The 19534-nt window shown below is 34.1% G+C and overlaps 1 protein-coding gene across 4 annotated transcripts in view; it reads right to left on the bottom strand.

Annotated features, from left to right (window-relative positions):
- Positions 1–4993: 4993 nt before the first annotated feature.
- The window catches only part of LOC105216972 (chaoptin), a 292722-nt gene continuing 278181 nt past the window's right edge, over positions 4994–19534 (bottom strand). For 3 of the 4 annotated variants that reach the window (XM_029043331.2, XM_011191760.3, XM_029043332.2), the window contains 4 exons: positions 11064–11174; positions 6584–9914; positions 6447–6473; positions 4994–6322 (listed from right to left, as the gene is read on the bottom strand). In XM_029043331.2, coding sequence (XP_028899164.2) covers positions 6149–6322; positions 6447–6473; positions 6584–9914; positions 11064–11174 — 3643 coding nt within the window. In that variant the 3' untranslated portion in view covers positions 4994–6148. The remainder of the gene's footprint in view (positions 6323–6446; positions 6474–6583; positions 9915–11063; positions 11175–19534) is intronic. The other variant, XM_011191761.3, reaches the window with a different exon arrangement.

Raw genomic sequence — 19534 nt, 5'->3', positions numbered from 1 at the left:
AGACAATTTTACGTGACTTATAAAGTAAAGAAGGACACTAAGTGTTGTGAGTGTTTTGCTTCGTTACGGTAGAAGATTCATGAAATATTATGCAATACTCAAAAAAAAAATAATATACTTATTTCCATATAAGGAAGTAAAATAGTACGCCCTCATAGTTTTCATAGATATAGGACGAGCTTTCAATAATATTCAGTCCACAGCCATAGTTTGCGCTCTTATCTAGGTATCTATATGAATTTATTGTTGAATTTATTGAACAGTGCTTCTGAGCAGGGTCATAACATGAACCACTTCTCTTCATCCTGGCGATGAACAAGATGTTATTAGATCTAGAGAGAGTGCATGAAGTGGCACTTACTTTGATGATGTGGCAGTTTCGGTAAGAGAGAAATTCCCAAACACCCTTGTGATGCAAAAAATATTGAATGATATAAATCGCTATGTAGAATCATGTGGAATGCTAACAAAACGGAACTAGTATTATTCACCAGAAACACACAAGATTCCAGAATTCATACCTCTAATAATAAATGGAACAATGTTATCAATTGGAGACGAAGCTAGCTACCCGGGACTAACCTTAGCTGATGTATTTTCAGAAAAATTAGACATCAAAACGGCCTTTCCAATTCCAGATCACTGCAGTGTTCTTCAAGCAGAGATTATTGCAATCAAAGAGGGCTAATATTGCTAACAAAGAGGATACTAACAACAATAAATATATTTATTTTGATAGACAGTCAGACAGACTTGAAAATACTAAAGTTAACGATCGATCACGATTTTCTAGACGATGTCTCCGAAGTTACAGTCATAAAATTTGAATCGAACAACTTTATTAAAAGTACAGGAGGTGTGAGCGGATTCTAGTTCAGGTTGAGTCACCTCCCAAAGACCTACATATCCACTTACCTACTTTCATACCCTTCTAAGCACTTACGAAATTTCCTTAATATCTCGATATGAAAACTCCATTTCAATTTATATTTTATAAGTATTTGTTGTTGTTTTATTTTTCATTCATATTTATTTGCTTTTTATTTAGTTTCAGTTATTTTCACTTATTTTTACAACTATTTACTTCATTACTTTATTTATTTTACGCTTAAAAATTCGTGACATTCTCAATACAACGCCGACAGCATTTATGCTTACACATGTACGTATGTATGTAAGTGTATGTGTGTATGCATGTAAAAACATTAGTGTTAAACTGCATGTCGTCCGTTTGTGTTTTATATGCATTTATACGATGTTATGTGTGATTTCCATATGTGTGTGTGTGTATTTTCTACAATTTTCGCTTTAATTTTATATTTTTCAGTTGTACGCTTTCTAGTTTTTACAATGGTGTGATAATTTAATATGCGCTTAGTTTATTTGTTTTGCTTAAATTTATTACACTTTTTTGTGTCTTTTAACTTACGAAAATTTTTTGAAAATAAAATTGTAATAAGTGATAAATTGAATAACGGAATAATTTTCAGTTTTGTGTAATAAAATAAAGATATAAAAAGCAAACAAATGTGTAGGAAAACAAAATATATTGGGGTTTGTTGGTATGTTATGGCTGAAAGGTTAGTTTGAGGGAGAAAAAAATAAAATTGGAGAAAACAAATATTAAATGACAAGAAAAAAATTTTGGTAAAATTCTGTGGTAAATATTAAAAAAAAAAAAAATTTATTGAAAATTTAAAATCCATCAATATAATAGTGTATACAAATCGGGGTTTTCGAGTTGTGGATTTAAATTTTATTTCTTGTTTCTTAACGCGGTTTTTCGCTTCAAAAATATGGATGGAAATAACTAAGTTTTCGATGTCATAAAAAATGAAAATTTTATAAGAAAAAGAATATTTAAGATTTTTATAAAAATAAAATTAAAAAAATAAAAAATAAAATAAAAAATAGAGAAAGTAAAAATGTTATAAAAATTAAAATAAAATTAATTTTTAAGTAACATTAAATTTTATAAAAATTATAAAAAAATATCAAAATCGAATTTTGGATTTAGTTTTTATTTTTTGTTTCTTAGCGAGGTTGTTTTGTTTCAAAATTGTAGGTGAAAAAACTAAGTTTTCGTTGTCATAAAAAATGAAAATTTTATAATAAAAATAAATATTTAAAATTTTTATAAATAGAAAATAAAAAAAGATTTAAATTAAAAATGTTATAAGAATTAAAAAAAAAAAAAATTTAGAAAAAATTAATTTTATAAAATTTTTTAAAAAAAGTTATCAAAATCAAGTTTTGGATTTAGTTCGTTAATTTGGAGCAAAAAACCAAAAATATTTATGAAAATAACTAAGTTTTTTTGTGATAAAAAATTGATATTTTATAATAAAAAAATATTTAATTAATATTTTTATAATAAAAAAATAAAATTAATTTTATAAAAATTAAAAAAAGAATAAAATTTTCAAAAAATTAAAAAATAATTGAATTTAAAAAAAAAAATTATTAAAATATTATAATTATTTTTTAAATTTTTTTTTATAAAAATAAAATTTTCGAAAAAACTTTTGAAAAAATTTCTTTTGTAATATGTTTTTATTAAAATAATAGATTTTCAGTTTGCGTTAATTGCTTTAAAATTGCATAGAATTTAACCAAACTGCCATTTTTATACCACTCCTCTTTATCGGCCTTAAAACAACTCACATAAAAAAGTTACGCATACGCCCTGTACAACTTCAATTCATATAAACACGTGTGTTGACTACTTAATTTATATGCACTACGTAAAGGTATTTTTTCTTCCTTTTGTTTTATTTATTTATTTTTTTTAACGTAATAATATATAATTCTATTGTTGGTTCTGTTGTTGTTTTAATAAATGCATCAGTTCATATAACGAATTGCGTTTCGTTTGTCGTTAAAATTACGATTTAAATAAATTTCGTTTATTTTCAGCATCGTTTTTTGTAGTTTTTGCAACTGCTAGCAATATTTGTTTACAGTTTTCGTGGTTTTTATGACTTTTACTATGTTTCAATTGTGTTTCGTTAAATATAACAGCAGTTTTTGTTGCTTGATTTTTCAAGAAAAAAATCAAACATGTCAGTTGAGTTGTTGTTAATGTTTTTTTAATTATTTTATATTTTTGTATTTTACTTTTTCTGTATATTATATTAATTTAATTTATTTTTATCGCATTTATAGCTTATTTGTATTATAACTTAAATTTAATGCTAAAATTATGTATTGTTATATTAAATATTATATTATTGTTATGTGTAAGTTTTTCTCTAATAAAGTGTTTATTAATTTTTTTCTCACTTAATTTCATCTACATATTTGTTAGTTATATATTTAGTATATACATGCATATTAGTTATATATTTACACTATTTAGTGCTTAAATTTTTAAGTTTGCTGTATCGTTAATTATAATTAGTATCACGATTGTCCATTTTATAAACGAAAAAAGAGGAAATCGAAAAGAAATAAGTAATGAAAAATATATTTTCATAAATAATAATTTAGTTTTAAATTAAAAAGTAAATTTTAACTTTAAAGTTTTAAGGTCCGGTTCCGAACTTTCATCATTTTTGCTAATATCTCCTTTCGATAATAAAGGTTTTTCTACTGTACCTGCAATTCTAGTGTATAACCTGGACACACAAATATCAAAACTATGACTTTCAAAGCAACTTTAGATCACTCTCTTGAGTTCCTAACACAGCCCTCGAAATTACTAGGCTTTAAAATGCTTAAAAAGTTTCCAAGATATTGTGAGTAATCGATTAATTAGTTAATTAATTTAAAAAAAAATGCCATTAAGTACTTAATTTACTAATAAAAATTAATTTTATAAAATTATAAATTTTTTTTTTAATTAACTAAAATTAATAAATTTCTACTATACATATTTCCCTAGTAAAAAAGTGCCTCATTTAAGTTTTTAGTACTTCATAATTTTTTTTTTAAATTTCTAAATTTTTTTTTAAATTTCTTAATTTTTTTTTTTATTTTTTAATGTCTCTATTTTTAACCTTATCCAATTTCAATTCAATTAAAATTTTAATGAACTAAATTAATTCATTTTAATTACTTCATTAACTCATATATTTTAGTCAATTTTATTGCGCTAAACTACAAACTAAACTAGGGTTAGGCTTAATTTGCTCAGCTTAATTAGTAAAGTCTTTAGTGTAATTGGTGAGCATGTGTGTAGAGATGATGTGAGGGTGAATGTGTCATTACTTATTTATGTATTTATTTACAGATTTACATATATGTATATATGTACTTATATATGTATATGGTTCATATAATGTATATATTTATAGCTATATCAATCAATTTTATTATTTTCATTATGTATTTTATTATTATTTTTTTAATTTTATTTAATTTTTTTTTCATATATTTTTCCATGAATTTATAATTTTTTTATACACATTTCTTATTATATATGGTATTTATGTATTAATGTCTGTTATTCATCCATTATTAAAGTAGGCATTTGCTTTGTCTTTAAAAGTCGTGTGGTTTCCTATTGCTTCATCTTCTTCTTCAATATTTTATATTTATTTGCATATATTTTATCAGTTACTTTTCCAAACAATTACTCATTCGATCACGAGTTCAAGCGGGTATTACTCGTTTAAGTAGTGAGACACTCTTTCAGTTAAACTTTTCGAACAAAAATGGCATACTACTGATGAACTTCAGAGCAGAAAGGAATCTCTAAAGGAAAATTCAAAGACTACGTTGATGATTAAAGAGAGAAACTGAAGTCCAATTTATATACCACTTCTATACTATCAATAAAAAATTGAAATTAGAAATTACTCGCACGATTTTACTGCGAATTCTAAAATAAATTATTGTGATTACTTATACGGTTCGGATTATGTCATTCAGCTCAATACCTTTCTATCGCTTTCTTTTTCTCTCTCTAGCTATATATATGAAATTCTCTACTCTTTATTTCTCTGTGCTCCCTTTCTATCTCTTTCTTTTAAATTAAATTTAATAAAAATTAAATTTCTCTGTCTGTTTCGCACTCTCCTCTCCTGAACATTTTAAAGTGAAAGCTTAATATGTATGTCTCCAGTACGCCAAATTTCGAAATTCGAAATAAAATCAAGGCTAACTTCGAAAAATTACTTTTCTACTCAATATGTAGGTATTGAGAATCGCTGCATAAATACGTTTTAATTTTACAAAACGAATATGTAATTTTAATAAATTAATATTTTTTAGATTTTTATCACCTGACGCTAAAAAATAGTCTAACAATATCATGATACAATTATGTTCCGGGGTATTATATTCTACATTTGTTTTGCTGCTCTCTCTCTCTCTTCTCATTGTAAAAGATTTACCCTCTTTTGATCTCTCGTATTATATATGTGTGTTATAGAGAAAGATTCGCTCAAACGGAAGTACTCTTTTTGCCTACATAGTGCTCTCTAACGACCCATCGCTAACTCTCTTTTGTTTTACCTTATTCTCACTAAATTTGCTGTCCTGTTTCAAATAACTATTACTAAATATAACAAGTTCGCCTTGTTTCACGCTAAACGCTTCTGTTATATTATATCAATTAGTTGTTAGTAAAAAATTACTAGTTTAGGAATCAACAGGAATTATAGTTGCCACCTGCTGCGCAGTTATTTCATATAATATATGCTATTTTAAATATCGAAATCATATTTTTATTGACAAAATATTGTACTGGCAAGTCAAAATGGTTTAAGTCGATTTGAGAAATATTGGAAAAAAATGTTTCCTGTGCTTTCACTTAACTTTTCGTCTAAAGCTCTTTTCACTTGCCAGCACATATTTGCCTGTATTTAATGCCTTTCTACTACAAAAACCGAAAATTAGTGTAAATAAAAAAATGTCTAATAAATGTGTGGCTTAAAATTTTACTTATATAGCAACACTATATACTTAGAACTATCAAATTTACATTTCTTACATAATATCATTAACACTTTTCTTACGTAAATTTACAGTAATTTACATATTTTTCAAGCTAACAATATTTTAGTTTTCAAACTCCATCCATTTTCAACAGTTAAAGCAAGAACCATTCCAGTTTAAAGTATATTATCATATAATATATTTTAGTTTTATATGGCAACTCTTAATTATAGTACTTTACACATTAGCGACTCTAAGCTTCCAATTATCAAAGTGACATTGTGAAGAGCGGCAAGACAATCGCTGCAAATGAGAGCAGAAAGAGACGTTCACTTGAACTGCTGAGTGCGCTCGCTTGGCACAGCAGATCTTCGGGAAATATCTCGAGGATGGGCAGACGACGACCTGTAGTCGGATCGTGACACGTGTTGGAGCGCGCACGCTGCATGTGTTGAAGAGTAGAGGGAAAAAAGAGCAAATATATGAGCATATTATGGAGGAAGATTGTTTAAAGAGTGCAACAATAAAGTGTAAGTAAAAGTGAAATAAAAAGAAAAACGGCTTACGCGCAAAACGTGTGCGGGTAGCGGTAACTTCGTGCATGGTAACGAAACACAAAAAAAATTTGGCAAATTAGAAGACACATACAATTTGAACAATTAGATAACGAAATGAGTTGCTTTAAGCTTGAGAATAATCTCACCTGCACCATACGCTTCATCTCGTCCTTCTGTATCACTTTAATCTGCGCGGATTCGCGCAGCCAACGCCGCAGCCAATGGCCGAACCACACCAGGCCACACTCACACTCAAGCGGGTTGTTGGACGTGTCCAGACCGCCGATAATGCTGCGCGTGCCCACCGTATCCCAGTAGGTCTTGTTCGGATAGAAGCTATCCGCCGCTAGCGCATTGATTTTGTTATTGGAGATATCGATGGAGAGCTGTGGCACAGCGCGTAGCGTATAAAAAATGCCCGGTGGCAAATCGGAGATTTTAGTATGTGAGATCTTTACCAACAAGTGTTGATTGCGTGCCAAACCCGCGAGCGCATCCGGCGCTATTGTCTGCACATTGCTGCCATACAATTCTAGCAGCTGTAATTTGGTATTGTTCAGCAGCTTCGCAAAGAGCTGCGAACCAATATTCGTCTCCATGCAATGGATGCGTAATTCCTGTAGACCCGGTATGCGCGCCACGAGCTCACCCAAATTCTGATGTGACGTCAAATGCAATTTACGCAAAGAGCGTAGTTTACTAAAGACCGACGGGTTGACAACCTTCACGTCGAGCAGATTGAGATCGGTGAGGTGACGCAAGGCGGCGAGATCGTGCGCGGTAATGCGCCGCAACGGGTTGTGCGCCAGATCGAGCACACGCACCGATGTCGGTAGATGTTCGGCAACGCTGCTGGCGTTAACGATTTTATTGTGGGAGACATTCACGTGACGCAGCTGACGCATCTCGTGCAGCGAGGAGAGCTCTTGCAGATAATTTCCGCTGACATCGAGATGTGACAGATATGGCAGACTGAGTTGTGGTAGAATGTAGAGACCCATGCGACGTATTTTGAGACGTCGCAGGCGAGGCGTATGCAGAAACACCTCTTTCAGATTGGTGGTCACAAGTGGGTTCTGTGACAGCTCCAAATTGGTGAGATTATTGAGGAAGGTGAAGGTGTTGTCTGGCAGCACAGTGATGCGATTGCAAGCCAGATTGATGTCGTACAGAAACTGTGAGTTCACAAACATGCTAGAGTCCAAATACTCCAACGCATTCTGCGCCATCTGTATGCTGCGCAGCGTAAAGCCGACATCAGAGAAGGCGGGCACTGGCCATACGGACAACTGGTTCTCTGATATATCCAAATACTCCAGACGCGTATTCATGAAGACTTCGCGTGGCAATGCGCGTAAACGATTACCACGTACACGCAGTATGCGCAGCTTACGCAAGTTCGAAAACTGTTCAACCTGCAGTTGCTCGAGCCCATTGTAGCCGAGATCCAGCTCTTGCAGGCTATTCAAACCCTGAAAACTGCGGCGACGCAAGGTCGTAATGTTATTGTAAGCGAGATTAAGTATCTCAAGGAATTCCAAATCACCGAAAGCGTGATTGGCGAGACTGCCGATAGTATTGTGTGCGAGATTGAGAAAACGCAGCGTATTCGCAAGATTCGCAAAGCTCTCCGGTTTGCTAATGGCGTTGTGGCTAATATCCAGATTGTAGATATACATGTACGAGCTGAGTTCGTCTTCGAAGTGTGCAATCTGATTGTAGGTGACATTCAGGCGCAGCGGCGTGCTGGTATTTGAGACGAAATGGAACATTTTAAGCGAGAGTGTACCTAAATTATTGTGCATCAAATCCAGCGCAGCAAGATTGGGCAAAACCGTGAATGCGCCATGCGAAATATTCGCCAATTGATTGTAGGACAAGTCGATGTAACGCAGAAACTCCAAGTTGTGGAAGGCATGCTTCTCGAGCAACCTCAGCTTGTTCGATTGCAAATTGAGCGTCTGCAAATCACCCAGACTATGGAAGGTAGTGCGTGAGATAACCTCCAAAGCGTTGTACGAGAGATCGATCTCCACTAAATGGCTATGCACGTCGGGTAGGAAGAGTCCACGCGGCAGCTGTTTAAGTTGATTAAATGCCAAATTGATGTAGCTCAGTTCACGCATATAAGCAAAGGATTCATTAGAAAGTGTCTTCAGGTTATTATTGTCCAAACCGAGCCACATTAGCTGTGAGAGCGGCAGCAGCGCTTCGAGTGGATCGATTGACTCCAAGCTGCGCGCCGGGAAGACCGCAAATGAGAGTTCGAGTATTTTTAGAGTGCGTGAGACATTCTCAAACACCATAGGGTGGTGTATGTTGATGTCGTTGAAGCTCAAACTGATTTCCTGTATTTGCTCCAAACCGTAAAATGAGCCCAAATGCAAGTGTGTGATTTTGTTATTACGCAGCAGTATCGTCTGCAGATTGGCGCCCCAATTGTCTACCGCGAATATGCCTTCTGGTATGTCCGATACGAGATTATAACCCATATTGAGGTATGACAGCTGTGTGTAGTTACGCAATGCCAGCACGGGGATCATCGTAAAATTATTGCCACTCAAGCTGAGTACGCGCAGATTCTCCGTATTTTCGGGTAGATTGGTTAATTGGCAGATATTATTCGACGCCAGGTAAAGATACTTCAGCTTATGCAGCGTGCTGATCGCGCCTGGTACAGCATTTAGCTCATTACGCTCCAAATCCAAGTACTCCAGCGTCTCGGTGATGCCCTCAAAGGCGTTCACGTGTATGCGTTCGATGGCGTTGAAAGCCAAAACGAGGTGTACTATACCGGTGCCCTTGAACACCGCCGGTGGCAGCTGTCGTATGAAATTCTTCTCCAGATTCAGCGCGCGCACATGTACGTCCGAGTAGTTGTTCTGAAACCAGTCGGACTCCAGCGTCTCCACCAAGTTCATACCCAAATCGAGCTTCTCCAATCGCATGCGCACGAGTCGCAACTCCTTCGTCTGCACACTACGCAGCAGATTGTCACGCAGCGACACAATGCGCAACCCATGCAAATGCTCGAAGAGTTGCTGTGGAAACACGGTGAGCAAATTGCTCGAGAGATCGATGGTGACTAGCGAGCGTGGTAGAAAGTTGGGCGCTATGTGATATATGCGGTTATTCGACAAGTCCAGCCAGAGCAACTTTTGCAGTCGACTGAAGAGTTTAGTGGGCGCAATGTGATTACTCGTACCCGGCGTATGGCCCGCTGCGTTACTCAATTCCGTCAGCGTATTTCGCGCGCTGTTATGCGCACTTTTTGTCGTGGCCAGCTCATCATGACGCGTGATGGCCGCCAAACTGGAGGGATGACTGTTGACGCCACCGTTGCCACCATTCAATCCGTTGCCGTTTTCGTGCAGGCCAAACGGTGATACCTCGGTGATGTCGTTGCCGGAGAGATGTAGCGAGCGCAGCGTGTCGAAAAGCGCCTCCCAGTTGCCCTCCAGTGTGGTGATGTGGTTCCTTTATTTTGAATTTTTTGTTTTTGGCAGCGTTTAAAGGAAACGTATAAAGAAGAAGAGAGAGTTGCAATACATGAACTTATAACCTATTCGTATTATATTGTGTAGAAACACTTATTGGTTTTGATAGATATATATGTTAGAAGAAATCATAATAATTAAATAACCAAATCGTAACAACTAAAGTAAGGGAGTGAAGAAACCAAAGAGAAGACATAGGATTGACATCTCTTGGCAATAACCTATAGTTGAACTGTTTGGTAAGGTATCTCCATAGTTCTTTTGGTTATTGAGGCCTTGCGTTGCCAGGGATTACAACCTTGCAGATGAACTGATGAAAGGGGAAACTGGTAGCTCAAAGCCTTTCAGTTATATCTGTTAAAATTGGGTAAAATCTTATAGGCTCAATAAAATCATTAGAGCGTAGCTGAAACTCATAAAAAGTAAATTTTTCAACCACCTTGAGTATGTATAAGTTGAGACGGCGATATATCAGGAAGTAAATATAAAACTAAAAGCTACTGGTAGTAGAACCTTCCCTATCGAAACGAGTTATTAACAAGTGGAAATTGGAAATTGGAATTCCATTATTAGAACGTCGACATTACAAATGTTTTTCGTAAAATTTTAGGAATGGGTTTCTTGGCGAATGTGTGTCATATGAAGGAATCTAGAAAACCTAAGGATTATTTAAAAAATAGAAGCACTGTGTTCTATTGTAACCGTAAGGATTTATATTTAAAGAAAAACTTTGAAAAACGTATAAAATTATTCGATCAGAAATGAGATAAATACAAAGTGACCTATACGAAATCTGAAAACATTTTGTAGAAGTTTGTTTTTAGAAAAGCAAAATCAAAGAAGAACTTCCATCCATAGTACGAATATCATTAAAAACTTGAAAATTTAAATTATACCAAAAAAAATTTGGCGAAACAGTTCTTTGTTTCAAATTTCTAAGAATTAAAATGAAGAAAATATAATTCAGGATAATCAACCATAATTCATAATAAATAAAATAATAATTTCAATAATAACACCAAAATAATAATTAAGTTTCGAATAAAATGTAGATTTTGAGAATAATGTTGGTGAAATTTTCATGGCATAAATTGAATAAAGTTAATATTTTTTCTTTTTAAAAACTCACCTTTGCGCCACAAGTCGTGTTAACGAATGCAATTTCTGTAATGCATCCAGCGGTATGTGCTGCATTTTATTGCCGGAGATGTCCAGTGTCATAAGCGAGTGAGTCATTGTACTGCAAAAATAAATATGAAATCAATGTAAATAAATTTTTCAAAAGAGATTGAGGTTCTATAGGTACTTAAATTTTTTTATCATCGAAAATTTATATATTAAAAATATAATTCAGACATTCTACATGTTCATGATACATATAAAGTTATCTAAATTATAGATATGTAAGTTGGATTATGATTAAGGCTGCTCTCAGAGAATTAGTGCACATTCGGACTGCAAAAGACGAGCTCTTTGTTATGCCAACAACTTTTAATGATCTATGTATGCTCATATGCATCGGCAAAGTGGTTTGAACCCATAACATATCAGATTGTAGAATTGATTTCAATTTAGCTAGTTCGCCTTTATAGATAAAATAGATGAAGTTTAAGGGGTTTCAATCTTAATCTCGTAGTATAAAAAAAAATAGTTGTAAATTATTATCGCCTACCCGGAGATGATATATGTATGTATTTTTGCAAAGACATTTTACTTTAGAAGTAGCTGATTCTGATTCACATCTGTGCTCCTTGCAAAGACTGAGCTCTTCCTTCGTTTTTCTTAAAATAATTAAAAAATGTTCACATATAAATTACATCAACATCTACAAGACATCATATAGATAACCCATCAGTGAAATAACCACTTGCTATTCTATCGCTCTTGAATTATACCAGTTATGAGAGTTATACCAGTCAATTGTTTGATTCACCACTTTCTCACATACTGGATTAAGGGGCCATACCAGTGTAACTCAATCGATTGTTTCGAAGTTATCTATCTATCTTCGGAGGTATCAAAAAAAAAATGTCCCATGATTCTGGTCGAATGAGTTGCTGAAACAAAAAAATTCAAAAAGGATATTAAAGTTAAATATATTTCCCATACAATGACCTACGATTTTTGAAAAATATCAAAATATGACAAAATGGCGTAGTTCTGAAAAAAAAATACGTTTTTTAAGTAAAAAATGATGTTTTCAAATTGACAATTTTTAACCAATCAAAATGTCACACTGGTATAGCCCCTTAAGTCCACTAATATTACAGCATCACTATTGCTTTACCAGTTAAATATCATAAAAGAGTTGCATAGTCAGTTTTTAAGCTCTAAACACTTTTTGTTAGTTCGCTGAATATCCTGTTCTATTTATAATATTATAATAATATAAATGAATCTATTAAATTTGTTTATGTTTTCATTGTTCTTTTTTGTTTTATTTTTCTTCTTTAATCTACTTTAATTACAACATTATACTACGTAGGTTGAGTAAATTTCAATTTCCTTCAGTAAACAAAGGACATTCACAACTGAAATTAGCTCAAAAACATTAAAACCCAAAAATAAACCAAAATGCAAACATCAGCAAATTCACAGCAAACACTTTTACTCTTAATAACGGTACAATTTTTATATGCGAATTTTTCGCACATTCCGCAAACAAGCTGAGTGTGTAAAACTGAGCGGAATCCGTTTTTTTGGTAAACCCCATAAAAAGCTGAGTAAATAAAGGGTATATACATATATGATTGTGTATGTACATATACATATATATGTGTATATATGTGAGTATGTATATATGCAAAGCTGTTTGTTTGTATGGTTGAAAATATTTGAAGAGCTAAGCACAAGCGTTAGTAAGCGTTTTAGGAATGTAAAGATGTATGTATGTATATATGTATGTAAATAGGTGTGTGTCTGTATGCATGCAACTATTTACGACTTAGCTTTCCTCACACACGCACACACATGCACATGTTATTTTAGCAAACTCATGCGACTACATTTGCTGTTTCACCTCTCTTGTGTGCTCCACGGCGTATGAGTAACATTTCACTAAAGAAAATTCAAATGCAAAATTTTTGATGACACACATGAGTCCTCACTTTACAAGCCCTTTTCTGCATTTTTTAACAATTTTTTGTTGCTTTGTTTTTTACCGCTTACAGTTACTGCAGCAACATAATGTGAGTTTGCAAAAATTTTTGAAATTTTTTTATAGCAAACTCCCTGCCGTACCCCTGCTTTAGTGAAAGATGAGCAGAAAGTAGCATTTAAAATGCGCTAGTTACATACAACTCTGGCATAAGAAAGTGAAATTTTTTCACACACTAAGCATATTCTAAGCTTTTGTTCTGCATGTTGACGGCAGCGTTAACTAGGCAACTTTTTGCGGTGACTGTGCGCAACACTTTTGGCTTTTTGTGGATAATGGTGTAAATGTGTCAGTTGTGTTGTCTTTAAAGTTACTTCCAAATGACTCACAAATGCTTACCGTTATTTAGATACTTCAAAGGGTTGACGCACGTATTATGCTGTCAGCAGCCGTGAGAGTGTGTGTTTTTATAGGTGAGCATGTGTGAATTAGGTTGAATGCGTGCACTTTGATGATGTGTCTTCACCTGTTCTTGGTGTTGGAAACTTTATTTTTCGTGCAAAAAGCAAGACAGTTAGTTCTTTGTACACGCAAATTTAAATATTTTCATTAAAAAAAATTCTTGCATGTAGTTATTTCTCATTAAGGAAGTAGTATGGAACCATTTACTAATTTAAAACTAGCTCACCGATAACCGCTAAAAAATTTAAGTTATCATTGAAATTTAAGTCATTGAAATTCCATGCTCACACGCAAAAGTTGCTCTACACCATTAAACGAACAACCAAGCACTCACTGTATGTTCTAACTGTTCATGCTAAAACTATGAAATTGTCACAACTTTTCTGCTTAAGCAATTTTACTCACATTGTTGCCACTCATCATTGCTTACTAAATATGGCCAATTATGACATCAAGTGGTGGAAATAGTAGAAGTAGCAAAAGCAGCTGCTGCAAGTCATTCAATACTCAAGTGTGGCAGACATAAAAAGCATTAGAAGCGGGTGGAGCGGGGGAGAGTGAGGAGCGGTAGTGTTAATATTAATGAATGTTTACATACACTAAATGGAAACATGTATGTGTATGTGTGTGCGTTAGTTGGATGAAATCATTATAATGAAAGTTGATATGCGTATAAGAGTAAATTATTATGGTTAGCTTGTTGGAAATAACTATTTTTCAGCAACGAAAACTTTAATATGGTTACAATTGTTTTTCAGTGTTTTCAGTGTTTGCTGGGTTAATTATATTTTTTATAAGCGAGAATAGATAATTAAAGGCTTCTTAATTATTAAGAAAAATATTCGATTCTTTATTTTGTTGGTATTTTATTCATTTATAACACTTGTTTCATAATAACATGGTCACAAATTTAATATCTGTACTATTGCACAGTCGTTTAGTCTTATAAATTCCTGTTTCAAATATACACATTTTTCAGATATGGTTTCCTTAAAGCTTTTTCGGACATAAAAGAAAGGAAAAATTCCGAAAATTAAAAAAAGAAAATATTCTATTTTTGAGATATAATTTCAATAAAATAAGTTCAATTTCATTGACTTTTGTCGGAAATATTTACTTTAAAGGCACTCGGATATACAAAGATTAAGACACTCCAAATACTATGAGGCCTGGAGAAGACTCTGGACAAATTTTGTTATGAAATAACATCAGGTTGTTATGAGACGGTGATCTAATATCTTTGAGATATTGATATTGCCTGATATAAATATATTGACCCTATAAGAGTACCTGGTTGGCTGTTGTAGCGGAGCCAATGGGAAGAGGTGGTGCCTTCCAACAAATGTGGTGGTTTGGGTATTCGAAACCGTGGTTAAGCTAATACTGTATCATGCGGTTTTTTGTTTGGTGAAGGGCGCTCGAAAAGGCCTCAGTAGCAGAAAAGCTGGAACATTTTCAAATAGCAGCTCTCATTAGCATCTAGTGTGCAATGCGGACAATGCAAATGCTGACAAAGGACAAAAAGTCGAGTCCATGAAGGGTTCTAAGCTGGAGCATTATGAAATTCTCGCAGCACGCAATATCTGTCTTCTCTTCATTTTCCCCATCGAGGGATATGTGATTATGACGAAGCCGCTGAAGGCGCAGCTAACATATTCATGGATGAATCAAAAAATGGGGTCAGGTTGGAGGGGGAGTTTTCTGTAAAGAACGTTTTAATAAACTTAGTGTCAGGTTACCAGAACCCTGTAGTGTCTTTCAAGTAGAGGTGTCGGCAATTAAAGTAGATGAACTGCTCTGAAGTGTAGCCTCCTTCAGTGAGGTAAGTATCCTCTCTGATAGTATAGTGGCAATTATGGCCCTGAGCTCGCTGAATGTGTGCTCAATGCTAATTAAGGAGTGTCTTCGGGTTTCTTATCCATAGCGTCAAGCTTTTTCGGAGTTGGTCTCTTAAAAAGCAGTTACTTGATTTATACTCTCTTTAATTTGCCATTTCATAATGAACAGACTTACTCAAGAATTATTGTTGCAGAAAGTGGTCGAAAATTGGACCTCTCGGCTAAAATTTATTCGATTTATTTATTCAAAACGCGGAGGTTACTTGCTTGAAATCATTTTAAACATAATGGCAAACTTTTATAATAAAGCTATATTTTTGGTCAAATTATTATTAAATTTCAAAAGTTTTATTTCTTCGTGAATCAAAGGTTAATCAAAATTTTTCATGAAAATATAAGATATTTTTTAACAGCAATTTTTGCTGGCTTCAATATTTTACGAAAACGCCAATATTTTTCACTGCAAATAATTGTGGTCTCTTACATAGATATATATGTATTTACACATCATATGTATATCTAAACCTAACTAATCAACGCAGCTCACTTACATTTCCAACCATCATTGCGTACATTTCATTTCGCCCATTTAAGTGGAAAACAAACATTTTGCGATCGAAACGCACTTCAGAGTCCTCTACGCAGCTTTGACGCTGCTGAATGTTGTTTATCGTTATGATATGCTATGCTATGTTGCGCTAGACTACACAAACTACACATTTATGCTATGTAGAATTCAATCCGACGCACAGCTAATAAAGCGAAAAAGTGGAAAGTGCAAATGTCGCATCAGCAATAGACGGATGGAAATGAAAGAGCACATACGATTATATACATACTTACATACCTATATACATATGTATTAATAACAAAAAGTCTATGGGGCACGCATTATCCTGTAGCATCGCTCCTGCCCTTGCGGTTTCCATAAATAAATATATTTGTGTGTATTCGTAGCCACAGTTATAATAAGCAACAACAATCACCAACAATGATGCCAACAAATACAATAGTAACAACAACAAAAAATGTCAGCCAAACAAAACTGTAACTGTAACAGCAACAATAACACATTGGCGACAATCATTATAATGATTGTTATGTTAGCAGCGTCATCTAGTGCACACCGCAAGTCGCATAGCGCACAGTGCACATCATCGCAATTATTAGCATTTACGACGTCATCACTAAATATTGCAATATTATCACCGCCATCACCGCCATCACCAACATTATCAACTGCACCATTATGATTATCACTAAATATGAAGGATAATGGACGTACATGTATATGTGTGTGTGGGACACTGTGCTGCTTGCCTTTAGCGCTGCTGCTCCGGTCGCATTGTTTGGCCTGCGCTTCATCAGCACAATCATTTTCCGCTGTCATTGCAGCGCGGAAACTCAAATAGCTGCTATGCGCCATGTCACATTGCACAACGGTGCAATTGAGCGCTGATGACTGGCAGACTAGTGGCTGACTATGTACATATATACATACATACAGACAAACAGTTGATAGTTGCATAGTTCACTGGCAGCCTGGTTTGTAGATATGAGCGCTAAGTCATCGTTGGCAGTTCCTCTTTCAACCATTTCTATGGATGAGTGACTGGCGCTATCGTGGAAGCTGATGGAGGGCATATCTATATACATATATCTATATATATATATATATAATATATATGTAGTACATAAAATGGAATGCCTGCTCTATTGAAATGCATGTGAACAGCTTTCTACAATAACAACAATATTAAAAAAACAACAAAAATATCAACAGAAATGTGCGGAAACCTATTGACAATGGTTTGAGTACCCTGCAGGAAATGAATGTCATACAAGTTTTTACTGAAAAATTTCTGTATAAAAATTATTTTACATGATGAAGTCTCAAATACAGTACTCTGTTTATATATAATTCGACAAATTTTCTATTTCTTCCCTAAATGAATTTTAAGTTGAAGTTAAACCTCTTCTTTCGATTTGAATCTGCTCCTAAAGTTGTACTTCACGGGCTTTGAGAAGAAATAAATACCAGGATGGTTGGTAGAAATCATATTCTGTATGAAATTACTTTGCCGGGACTATTTCAAAGCTCCTTGAGGAACATTGAAGGCAGCGAGTTTCCTTATCAGTTACTTCTGGAGTAGATAAACCTTTAATGAAACCGCTTAAAAATTTAGTAGATAAGATCCATGATTCTATATGGACCTAAAACTCTAACGAACTGTACAAAGTGGTAGTCTATAAAAAATGTCTTGGAAGAAGCTAAGAATATGAAAAAAATATATTCTTAAAATAATGTCATTGTGAAAGATTAAATCGAAGGAACTGAGGATCGATGAGGTGATACCATTTATAAGGAGACGTGACGTCGATTTACCTAGCATATGGTATGATAATAGCCTACTGTATTTGATAGACCAGCCATGGAAATCAGGATTAACGAACAGATCTGCTGTCTAAATAAGATAGGCAAAGCTTCAATAATATTGCCGAATGCATGATATCCGTTTGACATCGATAGATATTTTTAACCTTCCAGCGATACATAGATGTACCAAATCACTAATATTTTTAAAGAAATCCAATTAAGATTGGATCTGAGTTCCAGATTCCTGTATTTGGTGTCTCGAATAAACTGGTATATGATTTTGCTTTATCGAACTCCCAGTATCAAGGTGTGAGCCATTCGCTGAAAAGGATGATACTTGAAACCACAATATCTTACATGGATGGAAGTGACTATTTTGGCTCATGAAATAATTAGTATTCTTTCCGGAAAAGAGTTCCTCAGGAGTGAAGAACTGAATGATGACTATCTAATTAAAAATTTTGTGTATATGGGATCCTTTGGAACTTCGAGAATTCTTCAGAAGCAGAAAGGTCAAACCCAAAGTACGATATTACACATACCGACTACTCTTTCCACATACATTCGTAGTTTCAATAGCGGAGCGCCTGCAGTTGCCAACACCGCCTTTTTAGGTAGCCTACAATTAGAGCGCAATAACAACAGAACGAAACTTGTCAATCATCCAATAGAGCAGCGACCAACAGCTGAATAAACGCGGAAGCTTTTTGACAACATTATGACATTATTTATTGTAGTCACACGCGAACATACCAACACACACACACACCATCACTATATACATGCAAGCAGGCAATAAGGAGGCCTTGCGTTAGTAGTGCGTTTCTGTGTTCACAGCGTCCGTCAGCGCGCTCTATTAGGTCAACAGCGAGCGCAGTGTGCGAATCCAGAATTTATAGCAGAAATGAGCCTGAGCGATATATGCCGCCTAAATACACAACGAGACACTAGATGCGCCTCGGCATAATCAGCTCTTGGCCACTTGACAAACGACAGCACCGCAGGGCTTTTAAACACTGTCTCTTGGTCTCCCTTCGCGTTTCGCCTGTACTTGTGTGCATTGCTGTTGACCTCTGCGCAGTCATGCGGAATTTAATTTTGCCAATGACGAGCGGAAAAACACAACGACCGTTTTTCGTTGCACCACTTCATTGCTGGTAAATGTGGCGGATATTTGGCGGTAGAAGGTCCGGCTTTCAATTATTATACGTAGTATGTGGCTTCAACATGAAGTTGTTTAGTTGCTATGTGTGTGTAGTAGTGTGCTTTGATATTTAAGCTTTTAAACAGAGCTTTCTTCTAAAATATTTAAAGAATATGACTTTCTGTGGAAAATACATTAATTAAAGTATTATGACGTGCAATTATATTTCATGTGACTTAGAAATGTCTTCCACTTCGGTTAGTAAGATTTTTTAAATCTCTCGTTGATAGTGCCATCTGTGAAGGGCTTTTAAATTTCTCGCCGATAGCGCCATCTGTAAAGGGCTTTTAATATTATTAACGATATCGAAATCACAGTAGATTTGTTATGACAACCAAGCGAATTTAATATTTATATCACTTAAATATTGTGCAAATAAATCTATCCTGGCGCCACTTTCAATACACTCGAATGAATTTCACAGAACATAAAAATAATTGGAATTTTCTAGTTATAAAATGATGTAAGATATTGAGAAACCATTTTGGTGTTAGCGTTTTGTATACAAATTATTTTATTTATTTAGCTTACATTAAAAATATCTGTATGTATTTATCTTAAAATATAACAAAAATATTGCTGTTATAAATTAGAAAAATTGCAAATAATTGGTTTAAAATGG

This window comes from Zeugodacus cucurbitae, chromosome 3, assembly GCF_028554725.1.
Source record: "Zeugodacus cucurbitae isolate PBARC_wt_2022May chromosome 3, idZeuCucr1.2, whole genome shotgun sequence".
Lineage (NCBI taxonomy): Eukaryota > Metazoa > Arthropoda > Insecta > Diptera > Tephritidae > Zeugodacus > Zeugodacus cucurbitae.
This window is presented reverse-complemented; position numbering and strand designations above follow the sequence as displayed.